This window comes from Condylura cristata, unplaced genomic scaffold (assembly GCF_000260355.1).
Source record: "Condylura cristata isolate star-nosed mole 26May11 unplaced genomic scaffold, ConCri1.0 scaffold00020, whole genome shotgun sequence".
NCBI classification, from domain to species: Eukaryota; Metazoa; Chordata; class Mammalia; order Eulipotyphla; family Talpidae; genus Condylura; species Condylura cristata.
The window spans coordinates 28897866-28917687 of record NW_004567121.1 but is presented as its reverse complement, the minus strand read 5'-3'; the positions used below and the strand labels follow the sequence as shown (position 1 = coordinate 28917687).

At 45.9% G+C, this 19822-nt stretch overlaps 2 protein-coding genes across 2 annotated transcripts; one reads left to right on the top strand and one right to left on the bottom strand.

Moving 5' to 3' along the window:
* Positions 1-1445: 1445 nt before the first annotated feature.
* FKBP1B (FK506 binding protein 1B, 12.6 kDa) lies at positions 1446-11245 on the top strand. The gene is made up of 4 exons (XM_004686404.2): positions 1446-1632; positions 5015-5062; positions 9553-9665; positions 10631-11245. Exons 1-4 carry the CDS (start codon positions 1596-1598, stop codon positions 10757-10759), a joined length of 327 nt encoding a protein of 108 aa, XP_004686461.1. The 5' UTR covers positions 1446-1595; the 3' UTR covers positions 10760-11245.
* Positions 11246-14374: 3129 nt separating this feature from the next.
* Positions 14375-19341, bottom strand: SF3B6 (splicing factor 3b, subunit 6, 14kDa). Its single transcript, XM_004686403.2, has 4 exons — positions 19110-19341; positions 16427-16545; positions 14795-14933; positions 14375-14627 (listed from the first exon to the last, which is right to left on the bottom strand). The coding sequence occupies exons 1-4, from the start codon at positions 19137-19139 to the stop codon at positions 14538-14540; spliced, it is 378 nt and encodes a 125-aa protein (XP_004686460.1). The 5' UTR covers positions 19140-19341; the 3' UTR covers positions 14375-14537.
* Between the last annotated feature and the right edge of the window lie 481 nt (positions 19342-19822).

Genomic DNA, 19822 nt, shown 5'->3' with positions numbered 1-19822 from the left:
TACTTCTGCCTCCCGTAAGAAATTTGATATCGTGCCCCATTTCTCATCTGTTCTCTCAGTACTAAAGGCAGCACCCTTTCTTTCTTTCTTTTTTTTTGGTGGTGGGGGAAATGGAAAGAGCCGAGGATCCCCAAAAAAAGTATTAATAAAATAAGCATTTTTACTTACAGTTAATGGTGAGGTCTGCCCACATCCTGCCCCAGTTATGAGCCCCTGTTCTTACCCCAAAAAATGCCTGCACAAGGCCATAGCCCACAGAGGTAGAATGTCCCCTGTTTTCTTTAAATCAGTCCACTCCTGAGAGTGCTTTGGGAAATTCAGAGCCTGACTCTCAGAGTACAGTTGAAGATCATTGCTCTTGAACAGTACAGAACTCCTTCAGCAATGCTGGTAACCTAAGGTTTCTGCCCTTACTATTTGGGAGGGTGAGGGGTACGGAAACGGAGGAAGAGCATTTCTAGGGCCCACTCTGGATACTTTTGCTCAGACCTTTCTCTCCATGCCTATCTTCCAGCGCCACTCGTCAAAATCACACCTCCATATTAATTTTTGGTACAATGCAGGGAAACATGAGAAAATTGGAGAAACATTCAAAGTCCCATTCATTGTTCAGGAAATTATTGTGCCTCCAAAAATATCTTTCCAGATTTCTGGATCTCCTTGAGTGGAGGTGAAGCGTCTGACGTGGAGATTCGTATAGAATTCATTCATTCATTCGTTCGTTCATTTCACAGTAGGACTCACTCCACCCTGAAATTTTGTCACCATCCTTTAAGATGAATTTCCATGAGGACAGCAATGAATCCAGTTGAATCCAATTAATACAGTTGATAACCCCAGAGCGCAGTTTTTTTGGTCTTTTTTTTTTTTTTTTTTTTTTTTTTACTTTAAAAAGGTGGAAACCTGGGGGGAGGAGGCGGGGACAGGAGGTTAGAGGGGTGACAGAACTGTGCGGTGTGCGGGGGTGGTGGGTGGTTAGAGGAGGGTATGCAGTGACTGGTTTTCTAGCTCCCACACCCCACGCACCCCACCCTCCAACGTGTTCCTACAGATTCGGGCAGCCTAGGGGGTGGGTAGAACTCTGGTACTTCCACACCGTCCTGAACTCCATGGCAATGAGCAATTCTAATTAAAGTGTTGGTTTACTTGCCGATCTTCCCCTAGTCTGTGGAACCGGATTACGCCCCAGAATATAGCAGAGTGGGTGCTAGATAAATTGTGGCACCCATGGATGAATGGATGGGTGAGTGCACGCTGTAGCGGGTGAGTGGATCGCAAGCGTCTGCACGCCTCCCTCGCCATCCTCCCAGTGGGCTGGCTGAGGATCTTCAGCCTCACCGGGCTCGGGAGCCGTAGCGCCAGGGCTGCTGCCCCCGGGCTCCTCCCCGGCCCCGGCCCACCCCACCTTCCTGCGCCGCCCCGCCCCGCCGCCACCTTCCCCTTGGCCCCTCCCAGCGCAGGTCCCGACTCCAGCCGCACCTCCTCCGGCTCTGCAGTGGCGGCGGGGAGACGAGCCGGAGCGCCTGCGGGGCCGGAGGCGAGCCGGGGTCGCGGCGGCAGCGGGGACCCTCGGAGGCGGGGCCAGTGGGACCGCGATGGGCGTGGAGATCGAGACCATCTCCCCGGGAGACGGTACCGGGCGGCAGAGCCGGGGGAAGAGGAGGGGTCCTGGGGCGGAGCCGGGCGGTCAGGGGTCTGATTCCGAGGTGGCGCGGTAGGTGCCGACCGGGAAGGGGGTGGGGAGCCTGAGGACTGGGGTGGCGGGAGGAGACCACAGACCGCATTGTTGGGGTTCTGGAAGAAGAGCCTCCACCAGCCTCTTCCCGGCCCGCTCACTAAGGGGAACGAAGGCTGCGGCCGGAGGGACTGGGGTCTGCGGCCGCCACCGCCCCGGGGACTTCCAGCGCCGCTGCCGCGGCTGGAACTGCTCGATTATCCGCTGCTGGGGCTTCCCCAGGGTGGGTTCTAACTCCGCTCTCCCTGCCCTGCTGGGTGAGCTCTGGAAACTGGGGAGAGGACATGGCTTGGAGGCTCTTCGGCAGGAGGCATCCCCTCTCTTGCGCCCCCGCCGAGCCTCGGCTCGGTGGGCCCCCAGCGGGATAGGCGGCGAGACGCTGTGTGGACCAGACAGTCTGGCAGGGAGAAGCGCGCCCGCCGCCCGCCGCCTCTGCATCTCACTTTTATCCTCGCCCCCCGCGCAGCCTCTCTGGCCATCCTATCCACTCTCCTGGTTTTCATTATGGTTTGCACACCGATGGCCCCCAAACTTAAACATCCAGCCCACACCGCTAATCTGAGTTCTCCGTGGCCCATTTATCCAGTGGCTGCGCGACCCCCACCTGGATGCTTCAGGGATGCTCCAAAGTCGGCAAGATCCCAATGGGAATTTCGCTCGGTCTTCCCCACTCCCCAGCAACCCGCAGCTCCTTGCCTCCTGGATCCAGCACCACTCACTTTGCCAAGCCAGACATCCCAGGCAGCACACTAGTCTAAATGGATGAGTAGAGGAAAAGCTATTTCTTAAAACCTAACTCAAAAGCTTCTGTTTCTATAGGATTTCACAAACTTCATTCCCGTCACAATTTATTGACACCCAGCCCCCAGGGAACAGGCACCCTCCAGTTTCAGGTCTCCTTCCTTGATGAAAGGAGTGGTCTGAAGTATCCCAGTCATGGTTCTGGATCACCCTTGGGTGCAGGCTTCATCATCCAAGCTGGGAACTGAGATGCTGAGTCCCAGGGTCATCTCCCTGAGGCGGTTGTCATCTCCTTCTCAAGCCCTATGGGCCTTAGGGCTCTGTCTGGGACCAGAGACTTCTTGTCCCTTCCCTGGATCAGAGGCTTCTGCCCTCTCCTGAGTCTCCCTCTTTGGCCAGGGAAAACCCCTCTTATAGGGGTTCTTGACTTTGAGGGAAGGCCTGGAGGAGCTGTTTTTCTGCTTTTAGGGGAGTCTAAACGCTTGGGTCAAGGAAGCACAAAAGGGCCAAGGGCCATACTGTTACCCTACAAAGGAACACACACGTGAGTATTTCAACAAGTTTGCTGCCAGACTGGGGGTGCCTGTGTTAGACCACCACATCCTGGCTAGTCCTGCTGAATGACCCTAAGCTCCAGCCCTCAGCCCCTGCCCTAGTGCAGGCCATTCTCATCCCTAGCTTTCTGCACAACCTCTAAACTGGTCTCCCCACTCCAGCCTCACCCCCTGCCTTCAGTTTGGCCTCCTCACCTCACCCAACTCATTTTCTACACCGAAGCTTGAGGACACTTTAAAATGCATATCAGACCATGCCCCTCCCACAGGCAGAAAAACATTAATGCACTTTCCATCTCCTCCAGGTAGATGGTGTTAGAGCCTCACATCTCACCGCCGTCCGCGTCCCCCGTCAACTTTTCCTCCAGTTAGAGAAAGCTGCCTGCAAATTGTTAAACACACCTGTCATTCAACAAATGTTTATGAATATGTACTGGGTGCTACCCCCCTCGTGCGACAGCAGTGAACCAGACAGGCTCCTGCTATTGCTCAACTCTGGGCCTACGAACTTGTTCATTCTTCCCGGATTATCTCCCTTGACTTCCTCTGGCAAACTACACATGACTTAAGACCCAGTTTATCTTCTCTCCGACGCTTTCCCTGACACCGGGTCAGCTAATTGCTCCCTCCTCTGGGCTCTAAATGTTGATTCAGTTGTTAGCCTTCCCAAAGCTTTTGTTACCCAGTCCCAGAGTGTTAAATTCCACCCAAATTTATACCTCCAGTGCAGTCTCTCCATCTGCCTACTTGCAGTATAAAGTCGGATGTCTAATATGCATCTCAAGATTGCCACCCGCACAAATCTGTCCTCCTCAGTCCTCCCCGGCACGGGGCTGAGTACTTCCCTGCCTGTCACCCACCCAAACTGAAAAAGCCAGCATCATGCTTGTTTCCCGCCCCCCTAAGCCTGGACCCCATTTCTACCCCATTAGCATACTCTGTCAGCTCCGCTTCTGAAATAAATCTCCATTTCTCTTCTCTCTGCTGCCTCCTTGTTAACTCAAGCCTTCATTGATTTTTTGGTCTGGATTATTGCAACAGGCGCCTACAGGCGCCTACCGGTCTTTCTTACATTCAGCAGCAACAGTGAATTTATAAAATCTTAATTCAGGTTATGTCATTCTCTTGCCCAAAACCTTCCAGTGGCTTCCTTCTGCACTTAGAATTCAATCTGGCTCCACAGCCCCTCATGAGCCATCTTTTTCTCACTTCTCCCCGCCCTCTCTTCTTTCCAGTCACTGAACCTCCTTTCTGTTCTGCACTGATCCTTTTCTGCCTCCAACTTTGCACTCTTGTGCCTCCCGCTTCCCACTGGGCTCTGGTCTTTCCAGCTGCTCGCTTGTCCTTCAAGCGTCCCTGCTCTGACAGGCTGCCGTGGGCTGCCCTTTTCAGTGTCTTATCCACGGTCTCTCTCCTCATTCATCAGTATGTCTATTTTCTTTAGACACAATCTGTGATCATTTGTTTACTTTTATGCTGTCTCCCTCCATTAGATCTTGTCTATGTGGCTCACCGCTCTATCCCTGAAATCTGGGACAGGCCACAGACACACAGTAGATGTTCAGTAATTATTTATAAGATTTTTTTGTATTCATCCTCACGGCAGTCGTCACTGTGTCTTAATCTTCTATCTACATATGTCTCTCCAACTTCATGGTGAATTCCTACGGGGTGTTTCTGGAATTTAGTCCAGGCCTAACACAAATGAATGTTTCTGGAATGGGTAAAGGAAAGTAAATGGTGCAATCAAAGCCAGAAAAAGAACCAGGAGAAAGTGGAGTTAAGGAACCCAAGGAAATAAAGTTCAAATCAAGGATGATGAGGGAAGTGTGGCTGGCACAAGGCACAGAGCGAGACCTGAAGCCACAGGCGTCTCCATGGTATGGAGTGTGGGCCAGAGTTCTTGGCCGTCACCCCACCTGAATGTCCCAGGCAACTTTATCTAAAATCCTACTCACTCAAGTGCCCTTGTGTCTTCTTGCAGGAAGGACGTTCCCCAAGAAGGGCCAGACTTGTGTGGTGCACTACACAGGTAGGCCTCGCCCCTCAGCCCTCTTCCAGATCTTCCCCTTCCAAGCCAGGGTTCTTGGATCCTCCTCCCCAGAGATATCTGCTCCACTGGGTCAGTCGAAAGCCCAAGGCCACAAGTCTCCTTCTGACCAGCTATTTCCCACTCCTGCCAGCCTTGTGAAAATGAAAAAGATCTGCACGAATAACCCCTCCCCGCTCATACCAAGGCTGGTACCAGCATCCAACTAAGTCCCGCACCTCCAGGCTCCTTTCCCAGGTTGGAGGCGTGGCTGTGCTGGTTGTGTATTTGAAAATTCTTCTTAAAACTCAAGAGCCCTGACCCTTCCTGTAGCCCTCTTTTCTTCCTTATTATTAGAGGAGTTTGAGTTACTTGAAATTTCCTTTCTTCTTTTTTGACATTCAATTCAGCCTGTCATGAAGCACCTACCATGTCCAAGATGCTGTACTAGGCACTGAGAGGCGAAAGGGAAGATTCTGACCTTAATTGTTTGGGCAGCGAGGTGGGGAGGGCACACAGCCTTCAAGAGCCTGGAGCAATGTGAGGACTGGGGTGATGGCAGTGCTGTCACCGGGTGCCGTGGGAGTCAGAGGAGGGCACACATCTCTGCTGACCCCCATGGGTGATCTGTATTGGAAGGCCAGGTGGGCTGAGGAACATTCTAGATAGCGTTCCTTTGGGCTGCTGGCAGGAAGAACACAAACAGGTGTTTGTTCCAAGGGAGTAAGCACTCTGCCTTGTGACCTGCTTCCCAATATGGAAAACTTGGTGACAGCCACTTAGCAGAGTACAAGGCCAGTTTAATTCCTAGGACATATTCAGATGGGGCCATTTTTAGCAGTTCTCCAGGCCAGTGTGAAGTGCCAGGTTAATTCTAGGCAGACGGTGTGGGTATTTCTCAACAGCTATGCTGCCAGTCGCTGACGTCAGTCGGCTGGAGCTGTGTTTTATCTCCTGGTGATACAACCTAATTACCATGAGTCCTCTGAGGCCTCTGACCTATGTAATTGATTTATCTGTTCTACATGTTGCAGACAGATCAGTACTTATCAAGTTACTGAAACCACATCCTTTTACAGAGGCTCTTCACAGTACATAGGAACAGGTACAGTGTGCTGAACACTAACAAGGGTTAGTTCTAGCTTGGGGTGGGATGTCAAATCTAACAGGAGACTGTCTGGGAATTTCTTTTTTAAAGAAATATAAGAATTGGGTATAGGCCAGAGGTGCAGGGGGTGAGATTCGCCAGAGACTGGGCAACAGAACAGGCAGATTGACCAAAATACACCGCTGAGGGGAGCAGCAGGCGAGACAGGAGAGGGCTGCTGTGCCACATGGGTCAGCTCCCTGGCCGGGGACTGAACTCGTGCAGCAGTGGCTGCAGATAGCTTCTGTGTTGTGCTTATCCCCTTGTGCCACCAGGAAGCCCCAGTGTATGGAAATTTTAAATACTCAAATTAAATATAAAATAGCAGAGAGCATAAATCTATGTCCAGCCCAATGAATGCCAAATGTACGGATTTTCAGCATACAGTCTGTCGCATGTCTCTTCCCAGTCATTATTCCTCCTCAAAGGTAACCATCATCCTTCTGTCCCCACTGGCTGGTTTTGCTTGTCTCTGAACTTCATATAAATGGATCACAGAGCATGTGCTCTTTTGTGCTTGGCTTATATTACACAGTATTCTATCTGTGAGATTTAGCAGAGTGGTCAGCTCCTTTTTATTCCTGTACAGTCTATTGTATGACTACTACAACTTACCTTCTATAGTTGATGAACATTGGGTTTTTAGTGTTTCGGTTATTATGAATAGTGTTACTCTGAACTATCTAGATGCCCCTTGGAACAGATATATACACATTTCAATTTGATATATACCCCGATGTGGAACTGCCAGATCATAGTGTTATACTCACACTTGACTTCAGCAAATATGCTAAATGACTTTTCAAAGTAGTTCCAAGTAGCCAGAACATACCTGGAGCAATGAGGTTTAACATGGTTGACAGGTCCTTACCCGTGTGCTTATGGACACAGGACACGGGCTACAAGCAGACACGTGGGGAGAAATAATAACACAATTTTTTTGCACAGGAAGTAAGAAGAGAGAGTATTCAGACTGACACCTGACCAGAAACCATCTATCCTATCCCAGACAGCGTCCACTGAGCAGAGGTTGAGCCCCAAGCCGAGACACCCTTCTCCCCCTGTGGTTTAACTGCCAAAACACCAGTAGCTTATTTACCAATATCCCTGCCCCCTGCAGCAATTTAACTGCCAGAAATCTCAACACTGCCCATTTTCTGATCATGCCCTTCACAGGGTGTAGAGTTTGAAAAGCTCCACCTTCTGCATTGGATCGGCTCTGAGTGCCACCAACTGGCTCAGAAATTGCCCTTCACTGTCCCGCTTACATGATGCCTAATGAAATTGAGCACATTTTCATGAACTTTCTGGCCTTATCACTTTAGCCTGCTCAACTTATGTCCATTAAAAAATTAGGTTGTCATCTTTTACCGGAGCTCTTTATATATTCTAGATAGGAGGTTTTTGTTGGTTATGCCTAGTTTCAAACATTTCCTATGCTAGGTCTTGCCTTTTTACACTTATTGGCATATTTTGAACAGCAGTCATTAATTGTAATAAAATCCTACATGTCAATCTTTTCTATTTAGAACTTTTTGTGTTCAGTTTAGTACTTTGTCTTAGGACATGAAGATATTCTCTTATTATCTTGAAGTACAATTATTTTATCTTTTATAAGTAAGTGTTCTATGATTCATCTGGAATTGATTTTCATGGGGGAGTAGGGGTCAAGATTCTTATTATAGCACAATATGACTATGCAGTTAATCTAAAAATCATCATTTATCAGTTACAGTGCAATGACACCTTTGGCATATCAGGTAACCGTATATACATGGATATGTTATTACTTGGTTTTGACTGAACTTGCAGCGGTAGACAACTGTAGATTAAGTCATATGAAACTGAATTAGGCAACAAGAAGATCAGCCTTAAATGGAGTATATCAGTGTGTATGTGTGTGTGCATATCCATTTGCATATTTGTCCAAGTGTGTGTCTGTATGCAGATCTGCGTATCTAAATATTTCTTAGCATTTATTTGGCTCTCAGGGTTTTTCTTCTGAGTGCAATTGCATAATTTCATGTGTGCATGCATGAGATTTTCTGGAATATTTTAGCAATCTGTGTGTATGCTTGAGTTTGTTTGATCTCCTTAGTACCCATCTGTGTAGATTTCTGTGCAGCCATAGGGTTTTCTCTTTAGCCTGATTTAGTATTCAGGATGAGAGCCAATTTTGTTCTACCCAAAAAGTAGGTAAATAAGACTGTTTCTACTGCTTTTACATTTAAATTGCAGGACTTAGGAAGTAGAATCATAGCTGCTCAGACATGAAGCTGGTCTAGACCTCCTATATCAAATGTAACAAATCTGAGACCATGTGAATCAGTGTCACAACGAGGTCAGAATCTAGTCTGGACGTACAGCCAGGTCCTTCTCCAGCAACAACTTACCTTTGCTCATTGTCCAGGGGCTGCAAGAAGTGAAGTTCCAGCACCATTTCTGAAAGGCCTGATCTTTGACTAGATACACAAATAAGGACTGAAGATGGGAAAGCAGCTCTTGGGCCTGAGGCAGCTGGACTGAGACAGCATGTACTCAGGGATCTAAACTGGAAGCTGAGGGCTGCTCGGAGCTGCTGGAGACAGCAGCCAGGTGCCACTGTGCTTGTATGGGGCTTGGGAGCCACCACTGACTGGCTGGGTCACTTTCACTGTTCACTGTTGTAGATCATGTGACCTTTGAGTTTTGCATGTAGGAATAATCTTAGGAAATCCAGGTGAGGACCCAACCCAACTCTGAAATGCCTGGAAAAATAAATCTTTACACCGAGGAAGTGTCATGAAAAAAGCAAAGTACAGAGTCTATTTGAGAGAATCCTGAGTAGGATTTGGGTGGACAGGAGAGCAGCAGAGGCAGGCACGAGCTTGTGTTCAGGGCAAGAGCTTACCAGCTGTCTGGGACTGAGTGCTCGTAAGTTATGTAGGCATTTGGATTCTGCTCTGGGGAGCTTTTGAAATGTTTTCAGCAAAGGAGGAATAATCAAATTTGTATTAAAAAGTCATCTGAGGTTCAATGTAGAGAATAGAACAGAAGAGTAAGAATGGAGTGAACAGACCAGTTAGAAGCTGTTCCTGTATGCAAAGAAATGTGGTGAACTGGGAAGAACATAGGGTGGTGATAATAGATATGGAGAAAATAGGTGGATCCCGAGATACGAAGCTCTCGGTGATAGGCTGCGTGTGGGAACGAGGCAAAGGGAGGCGTCCAGGGTCCTTGTTTGGCAACAGGACAGGCAACTCCAAGAGGAGCAGGTTTGCACAGAATAGGAATTCCACACGCTGGGCCTGAACTGGAAGTTAAATCACGACTGCTGCTCTTTTCCACCCTATTTTCCCTTTCACAGGAATGCTCCAAAATGGCAAGAAATTTGATTCATCGAGAGACAGAAACAAGCCTTTCAAGTTCAGAATTGGCAAACAGGAAGTTATCAAGGGTTTTGAAGAAGGCGCAGCCCAGGTAGGATGGGGCTCCTCACTAAGGGGGTCTTGAGGAGCTGGAGGTCTGGGCTCAGCACTCCACCCGCCACCCTCCACAGCTCAGACACTACTGCTTCAACTCTGTGCTGGCCCGGTGACCCCAGCCCTTTGCTGCCAGCATGACTCCTGATGTCACTAGGGCTCTCATCCCATGCACATTCCCCAGGCTTGCTCAGAACTAAGAAGTCCGGAGAGCTCCCGGCTGTCTAGGACTGAGACAGCAGAAGTCAGGGTGGGGGGTTAATAAGCCAAGGGTTTATTTTTGGAACTTCTTCTCTAGATACAATTTCAGACTTGCCCAAGTTTAGCATCTTATATAAGCAAGTTACCATGATCAAACTACACTAACACTGATATGGTACATATTAAGTAATCTATTCAAAAATTGAAATGAGCTATTCTAAAATTTGTAATTGATTTATTTAGACCAATTGTCCACTAACGCCAGGTAGAGTCTTGATAACTGCTGCGACAAGGCCAGGCTCAAACTCCTCTCCTGGCCTATGAGGACCTCTGATACGCTAGTAGAGTACCCTCCTCACCACCCTCTAGTGTCTGAACCTCACTGACGAACACTCCTATTCCCTTCTTGAGTGTGTGTGTCTACACTTAATCTCACTACACCCTCTTTAGGCTTTAGAAGAGGGTGAAGAACAGTTATGAACAAAGGAACATTTGGTTCATACACTGAGTAACTAGCAATGTTTGTTGGATGAATGGGTTTGCAACTACTTATCCCAGTCAAGCCTCTGCGAGTCTGACGCTGGAATCTGCATTGCTATACTTACTCTTAGCACCACCTCCAAGTGCCACACATAAAATTCATTCAGCTCTCAATGTTACCATGAGGATGGTTTGGAAAAATGCCGTAGTTATCTTACATTTTTCTTTTAAATCAAGCTGGGTCCTCTTTCTCCTCTCCCCATCTGCCCCCATCCCTGCTAGATGAGTTTGGGGCAGAGGGCGAAGCTGACCTGCACCCCTGATGTGGCGTACGGAGCCACGGGCCATCCTGGTGTCATCCCTCCCAATGCCACCCTCATCTTTGACGTGGAGCTGCTCAACTTAGAGTGAAGGCAGGAAGGAACCGAGGTAGCTGGAGATGGCTGCTGCTCACCCTCCTAGCCTGCTCTGCCCACTGGGACGGCTCCTCCTGCTTGGGGCTCTTGACCAGTGCGCTAACCTCACTGCCCCACGGCATTCTCTCTGCCCCAGTTGCTCTGTATGTGTTCGTTGTCATTGTTCATGCGCATCTTTGCTTGAGGAAACTTCAGTAGCAAATGGAAGCATTTCAGGTTGTGCATTATGAATGATGCATGTTGCAGTCATTCCTGATCACAGAACACAGAATTCTCGTTTGCACAATCTACACTGCCTTATCTTTACTTAAGCCAGTCACACAAGGTGCTCAGACATGAAATGTCCATGGTGTGCACAGAGGGAGTTGAGCCAGTTTACCTTTGCTGTCAGTTTCTCTCTTAAGAAATTTTGTTGGCTGCTGACCTAAACAGTGTTCTCTTCACAACTGATATGTTAAATAAAGGCTCTGTGCTTGACAAATTCCTGTTCATACTTATTGTAGGTAGGAAGTATTTTAAGGACCAAGTAAGCCAGCTTCCCTTGGGAAAAACCTTGGAAAGGAGTCTTCCAATTAGCCAGTGAGAGTGATAACAGCTATGCTGCAGGGTCTTAGTCTAAGTAATTTCAGTAGAATTGCCACCTACCCCCTAAGCAAACCTACAAGGTAGCTATTACTTGCCACTTACCTCACAGGTTCAGAATTTTCCTGCACAGCTAAAGAACTATATTGTGCCCAAATCCCATAGTCTAGCAGTCAAACATGGGGTTTGAGTATTGGCATGAGCATACCTAGACAGAAAGAACACTGTGACTCTGGACAAATGAAGGTTGCAAATCCAACCACACAGGTCATGAATTTTGTGACACATGCAGCCATTCCTCATCACAGAACATAAATTTCTCAGTTCATGCCATCTACACTGCCTTATCTTCACCTAAGGCAGCACACAAGGTGCTCAGACATGCAATGTCCATGGTGTGCACCCTCTGTACACCCGTGTACAAAACCTCACAAGGCTTGTGAGGTTTTGGAGCTTAACATGAACCTTGCCAAGTTATTTTTAAAATGTGTGTGATTCTGAGTGTTTTTACATATACACTCAATTTTGCTTAGATTTGCTCTAACATGTTGGGGAATTACTTCTGAGAAAAATATGATTCTGGACTTGTTTCCAAATATCCTGCTATTTTCATCTACATCTTCTATAACTCAGTGAAATCCTCAGCTCATTTTTTTTCAATCAGTTCATTTACTGGTGTGGGTTGTGTGTACACAGAAGGCACCATGGCTAAGAGATTTAGATTAGGCAAGAAATGCTCTTGGCCAGAATCAAGGTTACTATGTGATGACTTGGAATCACTGTAGGTCTAAGGAGCTAAGGGGCTGCTAACAGGTTTGTTATTCCTTCACAGACTTATTGATATGTCACATGATGTCATATATATGACATAGGGCCATATCATCTTGGCTACCTCATCTACCCCCATCTCCAAGAACTCCTGGCTGTTTTCCTCTGCGAAGGGTTAGGAGTTAATAAAGAGGTGGTGCTCTGAGATGGACAGAATGAAATGAGAAAGAAGCTGCCTTGCATCTAACTACTGAGTCCTTGGGCTCACTTCTACCAGGGATCAGACCAGCCACAGGGTGCTGCACTCTAAGGTGCTACCTGCTGAATGTCTTGGTTCCTAGCATTCCTATGAGAATTTCTCAAAACTCAGTTTGTATGAAAGAACTCATTTTTCTCCTGTGACACTAATAGGGTAATAATGGCACAAAAAACCATTTCAGGTCCCCATAATGGAATCACATAGAAGTCCCAGCCTAGGGTACTTACAAAGTAGGTAGGAGACATGCACCAAGAGACCCAAAATAACATAAAAAAGCCCACCCTACTAGCTGGCACCTGGAGAAGATTTGCTAAGCTCTGCAGGCCCTGTTTTACTGTCACCTTTGGAGGATGATGTGGGAAATGAAGATGCAAATGTTAGAGAGTCTGGACATTGTCCTTTGAGCACCACTGGAAGTTGTAAAGCAGCAGAGCCATAAAATCTGTCCTATCAATCATTTTCAAACTTGCAATCAAAAGTTCTTCATACAAAATTTTTCTTGCAAACTTGAAATTTAATCTAGAGGAACAATGCATGAAATATGCACATGGATACAACCACCTCCTGCTCTCTTAAAAGCAGTTTGAAAAACTGAGTTTTAGGTTAGTGACGCAGAGGACAAACTGTAACTGTGTTCTCAGAATCTAAGCACGTACACACCGAACAAGTAGCCTTCAATCCTTCAGTCCTTGTCCACTGCATTAAAGTTCTAGTAACTTAACTAGGACAGGATACAAAATTTCCAACTAGAAGGCACTTTTAGGTCGTGAAATTCAGCTAACAGATCTATTAATCCAAATAATGGACCAGTCACAACTGTCAATAAAAGCAATTTTTTCCTTGTAACTGATTTAAAACCTCATTAGAGGCAAGCTTCTGCCATTTAGACAACTCACACTGGAGGTCTGTTTTGTTTTCCCCTTACAAAAAGGTTTTTAGAAGATTCTTTTCACATTTGTAATGACCTAAAGGCACACTGTACATTACAAAAATTAGTAAGAATTTATAAGCGCATCCGCAAAAAATTTATAATGGTGGCCCTTTTGTCCTGTGTACCCTTATTACAATTTCAACTTTTACAGTGCTTTCAGAAAGCACTCAGAAAAAAATAATAAAAATTATTTCTTCATTTTCAATAATAGGTTTTGAAAACACCGTACAAAAAAGTAAATGACAGCCTATTTTCTTGAAGTAAGGATAAACTTCAAAGCTAAATGCATTTAAAAGTAGAACAGACGGTTTTTGTCTGTTTAAATGATTCAGAGCATGCAGCCATCAAACTGATGTTGTGTTGGACTCCTACATGTTTTCCCATTTAGCCCACACCTAACGTGTAAAAATTAAATTATAGCTACCTACCAAGCTCGATCTATGAATTTGTTAACAATACTATTTTCATGCCTTTGGAGTTCATGATTATAAGAATTATGTATTTTATTTATAACAAAGAAATCCTATGGCTAAAGTGCAAAAATATACACAGAAACATCATAACTAAAGGGAAAGACTGCATAAATAGCATCTCGGACAAGTTGCCACTACCACTGCTGGGGAGCTTGTTCTCAAATTTCGAACAATGTACTACATCTGACTGGCATTCCTAGAATAGACTCTGTTCTTAGGACAAGGGTTCTCACATGGACAACACTATTGGTTAACTGTAAAGCAAACATTCATATATCCTGGTTTGGTTAATAACTGATGATAAAGCAACTTTCTATGTAAACATTTTATTCACTCAACCAACATAATGAGATTTGCCTTCCTTATCTTCAAGATGAAGATACCCACATCTTGCAGACAGTTATGACTTCACTGTTAATAGACAGACAATAAATGACAACACTAACAAGTCCTCTTGAAGGCTTTACCTGAATGAATATTAAGAATATACAGAGGTCTTTGCTCTATCTCTAAGACCACCTACCATTCTTGATAGGATCCAACTACCTGTTTTTTTCCCCCCAGTACCAAATAGGAGAGAAAACACTGACATATTCTACCAAAAGCTGTAAGTTTATTAACATAAAGTATTCACGCAGGTATCAAAGTTTTAAGGAGGTCATTTTGAATCTCAATAAGAAATCATAATATTCACTATTAATTAAAAACACAAAAAGGTGGTGGTTATGGTTTCAGTCCAAAATGAAAATAGAGAAAACATTTACTTTGGTGGGTCTGTATTGATGCCATATTTCTCTTTGAGAAGTTTCAACTGTTCTTCCTTTTTCTTTGTGTCCATCTTCTGAAATGCCTGAAATGTGGTAAGCACCAAAATTAAGTTACCAATCCACATTTGCATGAATTTCACCAACAGCACTACCCAGAAAAAACTCCTACTAGACTTCCCCAGCCTGGTGCAGTGCTACACTGATCCCTACAGGGCTCTCCGTCCCAACAGGAACCATGGTCATTACTTACTCTGTTGGCATTATAGTACAAAACCACCAGGTATCTGTTACAAACGTTGAATCCGGAGAGGTGATCACATGCATTCTTGGCATCAAAGATGTCTTCATAGACCACGTAAGCTGTTCCTCTCGTTTCAGGTGTGTTTCCCCTAAAAAAAAGTAACCATAGAAAATGAAAGACTTAAATTTTATTTACATATCCTGACACTAACTTGAAAACCATTAGCGGAATTAAACACTATGAACATGTATGCTAAAAAAGCTTGTAATTTCTTGAGTTAGGCAATCATGTTGCCTGAGAACCAAGTTTTAGTCTTAAAATGGAAAACACACATATTGTAGCCATGTCTTTTATTAGTCAGCAATGTCTAAAATGGGGCTTTTCTCACCGTGCATTTATGCAACAGAACCAGTACTTTATTTACCATGCTATCCCCTGGAAACTAGTCTCTTATTTCCAAAGACTTTGATTTTTTTCCCTCCTACTCTCTATTTTAGTTTCAATTCTTAAAAGCAAGATATCCCCATGGCCCTCCCGGGTGGCGCAGCGGGTTAAAGCACTGCATTGAGAAGCTAAAGCCACTTCCGCATGAGTTCGATTCCCGCCTGCCCCGGAGGTGACCACATGGCGTGGCAGACCTCTCCTGACCCGCCCGCTGCTCCCCTCAGCAGTGTACTTCGTCGATCTGCCTGTTCTGCTCCCCACTCTGTCTCTGGTGAAGCCTCTCACCGCCCCTGAGCCTCTGGCCTGTACCCCAGTTCTGTATGAATAAATAAATCTTAAAAAAAAAAAAAAAAAAAAGCAAGACATCCTCTCCAATAAAGTAGAAAACAGATATTTCTGGGCAACATTTTATTAATGTTTATCTAGTCCAAAAAAGGAGACCCACTCAGTCTGTAGAAGGGGGTGTCATGGAAGGGAAGTCCCTAGTAAGAAGATGGCAAAATTATAAATAACTAGAAAAACAGTCAACCATCATCTTTATGGCCACGAGAAGAGGTCCTCCAGTGTAAAGAGAGTTAAAGAGTACTGAAATAATCAACATACATTACTGTATATGTTTAAAGTGTACAGAATGGTGGTTCGATTTTCATATACTGGAAATGGCTACTAGTTCAGATAACACTTGTCATCTCAAAAAAAAAAAATTTTTTTTTTCTTTTCTTCTCATGCTGAGAACTTATAGGATCTGCTCCCTAAAACTATGGTCATCACATTGTACATTACACCCCAAGTATTTATTTAAAGCTCAAAGTTGTTACCTTTTGACCACTTTTCTCCAAGTCTTCCTTCTTTTACTTAGTTGCCCCAGTAACCGTTAAGTCTGATCTCTTTCTGAAGTTGCTTTCTTTTTAGATTCCTTATTTAAGGTTAAGTCAGGTGATCCCTGTCTTTTTCTGTCTGACTTACTTCACATAGGATGCCTTTTGGTTCACCCATGTTGTTGCAAATGGGAGGATTTCCTTTCTTAAAAAATACTGGAAAAATGCCCCACTATGTTGTTTAACGACAGGTATACATTCTGAGAAATGCATGTTGGGACTGCTGCCCTGCACAGTCTGGCCCTACCGTCAGTTAGTCTGATTACAAAACACTCAATCTTTTTTTAACAATACTTCAAAAATTTCAATTAAGACTCACACTCTAATTTGACGAATAGGTCCATATTTCCCAAATATATCATACATTTCTTCAGCTGTGATTTTGTATGGCAAGTTTCGAATATACAAAATCCGATTTACTTCAGGTGGAAGGCGAATCTAAAATGAGAAATATATAGTTATTATAAGCAGGAATACAGAAGACCTATTGTTTAAAAATTTCTGAAACAATTCCTTAAAAAAAGGAAAAAAAAAAGAATCAGAATTATGACTCGATGTAATTAAAAATGGCGCACTCTCCAAAAAGCAACCGACTTTAGGGAGCTTATCAGTAGAAACTAGTAGGGGGGATCACTACAAAACCCAGGTTTTTGGTCTCTACCTCTTTTTAAGTCCTTAATGCCTTATACATGTGAGGAAAGAATGTGGGGAACTATTCCTGTTTGCAAGACTATGAAACTCTCAAATCATCCTTGTGATGAGCCTTCTAGGAGCTTTTCAGGAAGTTGTTGGCATCAAGGCTCTCTTCTGTCTTCTATAGCCTCTGCCTCACAATTGGCTTTTCCTGGTCCTCAAGCAAGCAATTGTTTATGTCCTGCCAATCCTTTCACAAAACAAAATAGTTATCTGAATCCCTACTCATTCATTCAACAAATATTTACTGAATGCCTTAAAACAAAACAAAACAAAACAAAAAACAGATATATATGCCAGGCTAGTTATTAGAATTACATAGTGAAGAAAAAAAGACAAGTTTTCTGCTTTCTCTGAACTTATTAGCTCTCTACTTATTATCTTATCTTGCTGTCTGTTTTTTTTTCTTTTCAGCCAGGGATCTGAAAGAGGAAAGCTATATTCACTGCTTCATATTCTTTACATCACCATTACTCACCAACCATTTACAACCTAAGCACACTTTTCTAAGTGCTTTTTCTCAATAAGATCTTTTAGCTACATACTAAACTTCTGACACTTTGCATTACTACCTTCGTACTTATTCTTGACACTATTTCCTTGGCTTCCTCCTAACTCTGGTTAAGGCCAGAGTTAATGGTAAAGATATTCTTTACCATTAAAATAAGTTCTTCCACAGATTTTTGTATTTAACATTCTTTTCTCAATCCTTTGGCCTGTACATTCTTTGGCTTCTCAAATGCACATGCAGTTTCAGCAGTAAGTAGATGCCTCTAGTGTATGTATCTCCCATCCAGATTTTACTCCTGTGCTCTTTACTAACACATTCAATTACATACAGGACATTAATTTGCTCAATAACTGGTTAAGCTGACAGCTATTTCAGGCATTAAGCTAGGTGTTATAAATAAGAACATCAGTAAAATATTTTCCCCTGCTTTCAAACTAGAGATGGCAATAAGCAGTAAACAAATACACTAAAAGGCCTCCGTGAGGGTGCAGGGGTAAAAGACAGCACTATTAAGCTATTGCCAGCCACTGCAGCGATCCCTCAATAGCCCCGGAGCAGACCCACATGTCGCAGACCCACATGTCGCAGACCCACATGTCGCAGCAGCCCTCTCCTGTCTTGCCTGCTGCTCCCCTCAGCTGTATGCTTGTCTGCTCCCCACTCTGTCCCTGGTGAACCCTCTCATCCCCTGCACCTCTGGCCTTTACCCCAGTTCTTGTATGCATAAAAAAAAACCTTTCAAAAAGTACACTAAAGTTTCAGATTTTAAGTTCAAAGAGATGGTAAACACTCTCCAGTGACCGTAATGTTTTTCTCAAGTAAATCTGCTTCCTCGTTCTCCCAGACACTGGATTACACTTCCCTTTCTCTCCTTAAATCTTACCACCACAGTTTCGAACAACTTCCCTGCCCATCCCAAGCTCTTCTTCATTGGAAAAAAACAGGAATGCCCAAATGGTAAGTAGCTTATATTCATGTCACTAAACTCGCCAATCTAAATCCATCCATACCCACCAACTTCTCATTACTACACCAAACATCTCCCGAACCTGATCCATTTCCCCTGACCCCACTGGATGGCTCCACTGGCATCCAAACATACCTTATGCCACACACCTCAAGAAAGAATAAGAGACAAGCATCCCTCACTCCGTCTGCTCCCTATCGCCACGAAAACTTCTTCCATCCTCTCTTCCTCCCACCGCAACCGAGTTTCCATCCACTGAATGGATTATCCCCAAGGCCACCCATCGCACGACCCTCGTTATCTGTCTTCATCATGTCAGCATCCTCCCACCGACCACTCTTTCCTGAGATCCTTTTCCCAGTTTCCATAGCATCCCACTCTAACCTTATCACGTGGGCAAAAGGCTTTCGTTTTGAATAGGATTTGGTACACAGTAAGTTCAGCCAAGTGAACAGATGAGCTTACAGCTCCCACGGTGGTACAAAGAAGGCGTTCGGAGAACTGCTGAATTAAGACGTTCATGAATCCCAGGCTGTAAGTACCAACGAGTGATTTACTGGCGGGTCAGCTGGGGGGTAGCGACCAGGTCGAGAGCGCTGCCAGGACAAGCCACAGGAGGCCAGGATAGGAGGCTGAGGGGCGCTGAAAGGGCGGGGGCAGGGTATCAGGGGCGTCTCCGCGCGGCTGGGGTGCGGGGAACACTCCCTCTGACCCGACAGCGACTTCAGGCCTTCCCCGTGGGCACAGGGGGGCGCAGACGCTCCGACCCACGCCGAGGAGCAAGTGCAGGAGCTTGGTGTCCCCCGCTCCGCCGAAGGCCCCGCTACTCACATTCGCCCTCTTGGCCGCTTGCATCGCCATCTTGGCTGGCTGATGAAGTTACCACCGCAGACTCAGGGCTCCTCAGGGCTCCTCCGGGCGCCTCCGGAGCGCGCTCGAGCTCCCAGCGCTCCCCGTCGCCAGAAGCAGGACGTCAACATCCAGGCTCCGCCGGAAGCAGCCTGAAAGCGCCGGAATAGCACCTTCTTACGTCGGGGCGTGCTGACGTAGCATCCTTTTCCGAAGAGACTCCCGGGCAAAAGCAGCCTGAGGCGAAAGCGAGGCCAGAGACGCTTCCGAGCGCGGGGTCGGAAGAGGCGGGGCTTGAGCTAAAAAGTGGGAGGTGTTCCGGCCGGGAGGGCCTAAGCCGGAAACAGGCCGGCCGGGGCGGGGCCGCGCTCAGGTGAGCTCGGCCGGAAGCGGGGCCTGGTGTGGTACCCCGGGCTGCGAGGAGGCTAGGTGCGACCTCACCTATTGCGGAACTTGAAAGTCCGACTTTGACGAAATCCCCAGCCCTCGCAGAACCCCTAAAATGGAGAATCAGTTTATGGGGACCCTCCTTAGACCCCGCAGCGACACCCGTCCGGATCCCCACCACCACTCCCGCCCAGGGACCCCAGTATATGCCCTGGGGTCACCCAAAGTGAGCAGGCCGGCCTTCTAGTCCACAATGTTTATTTATTTGTACCGATTCTGTTCGGATAAATTGATGGGAGCGGGGGGTG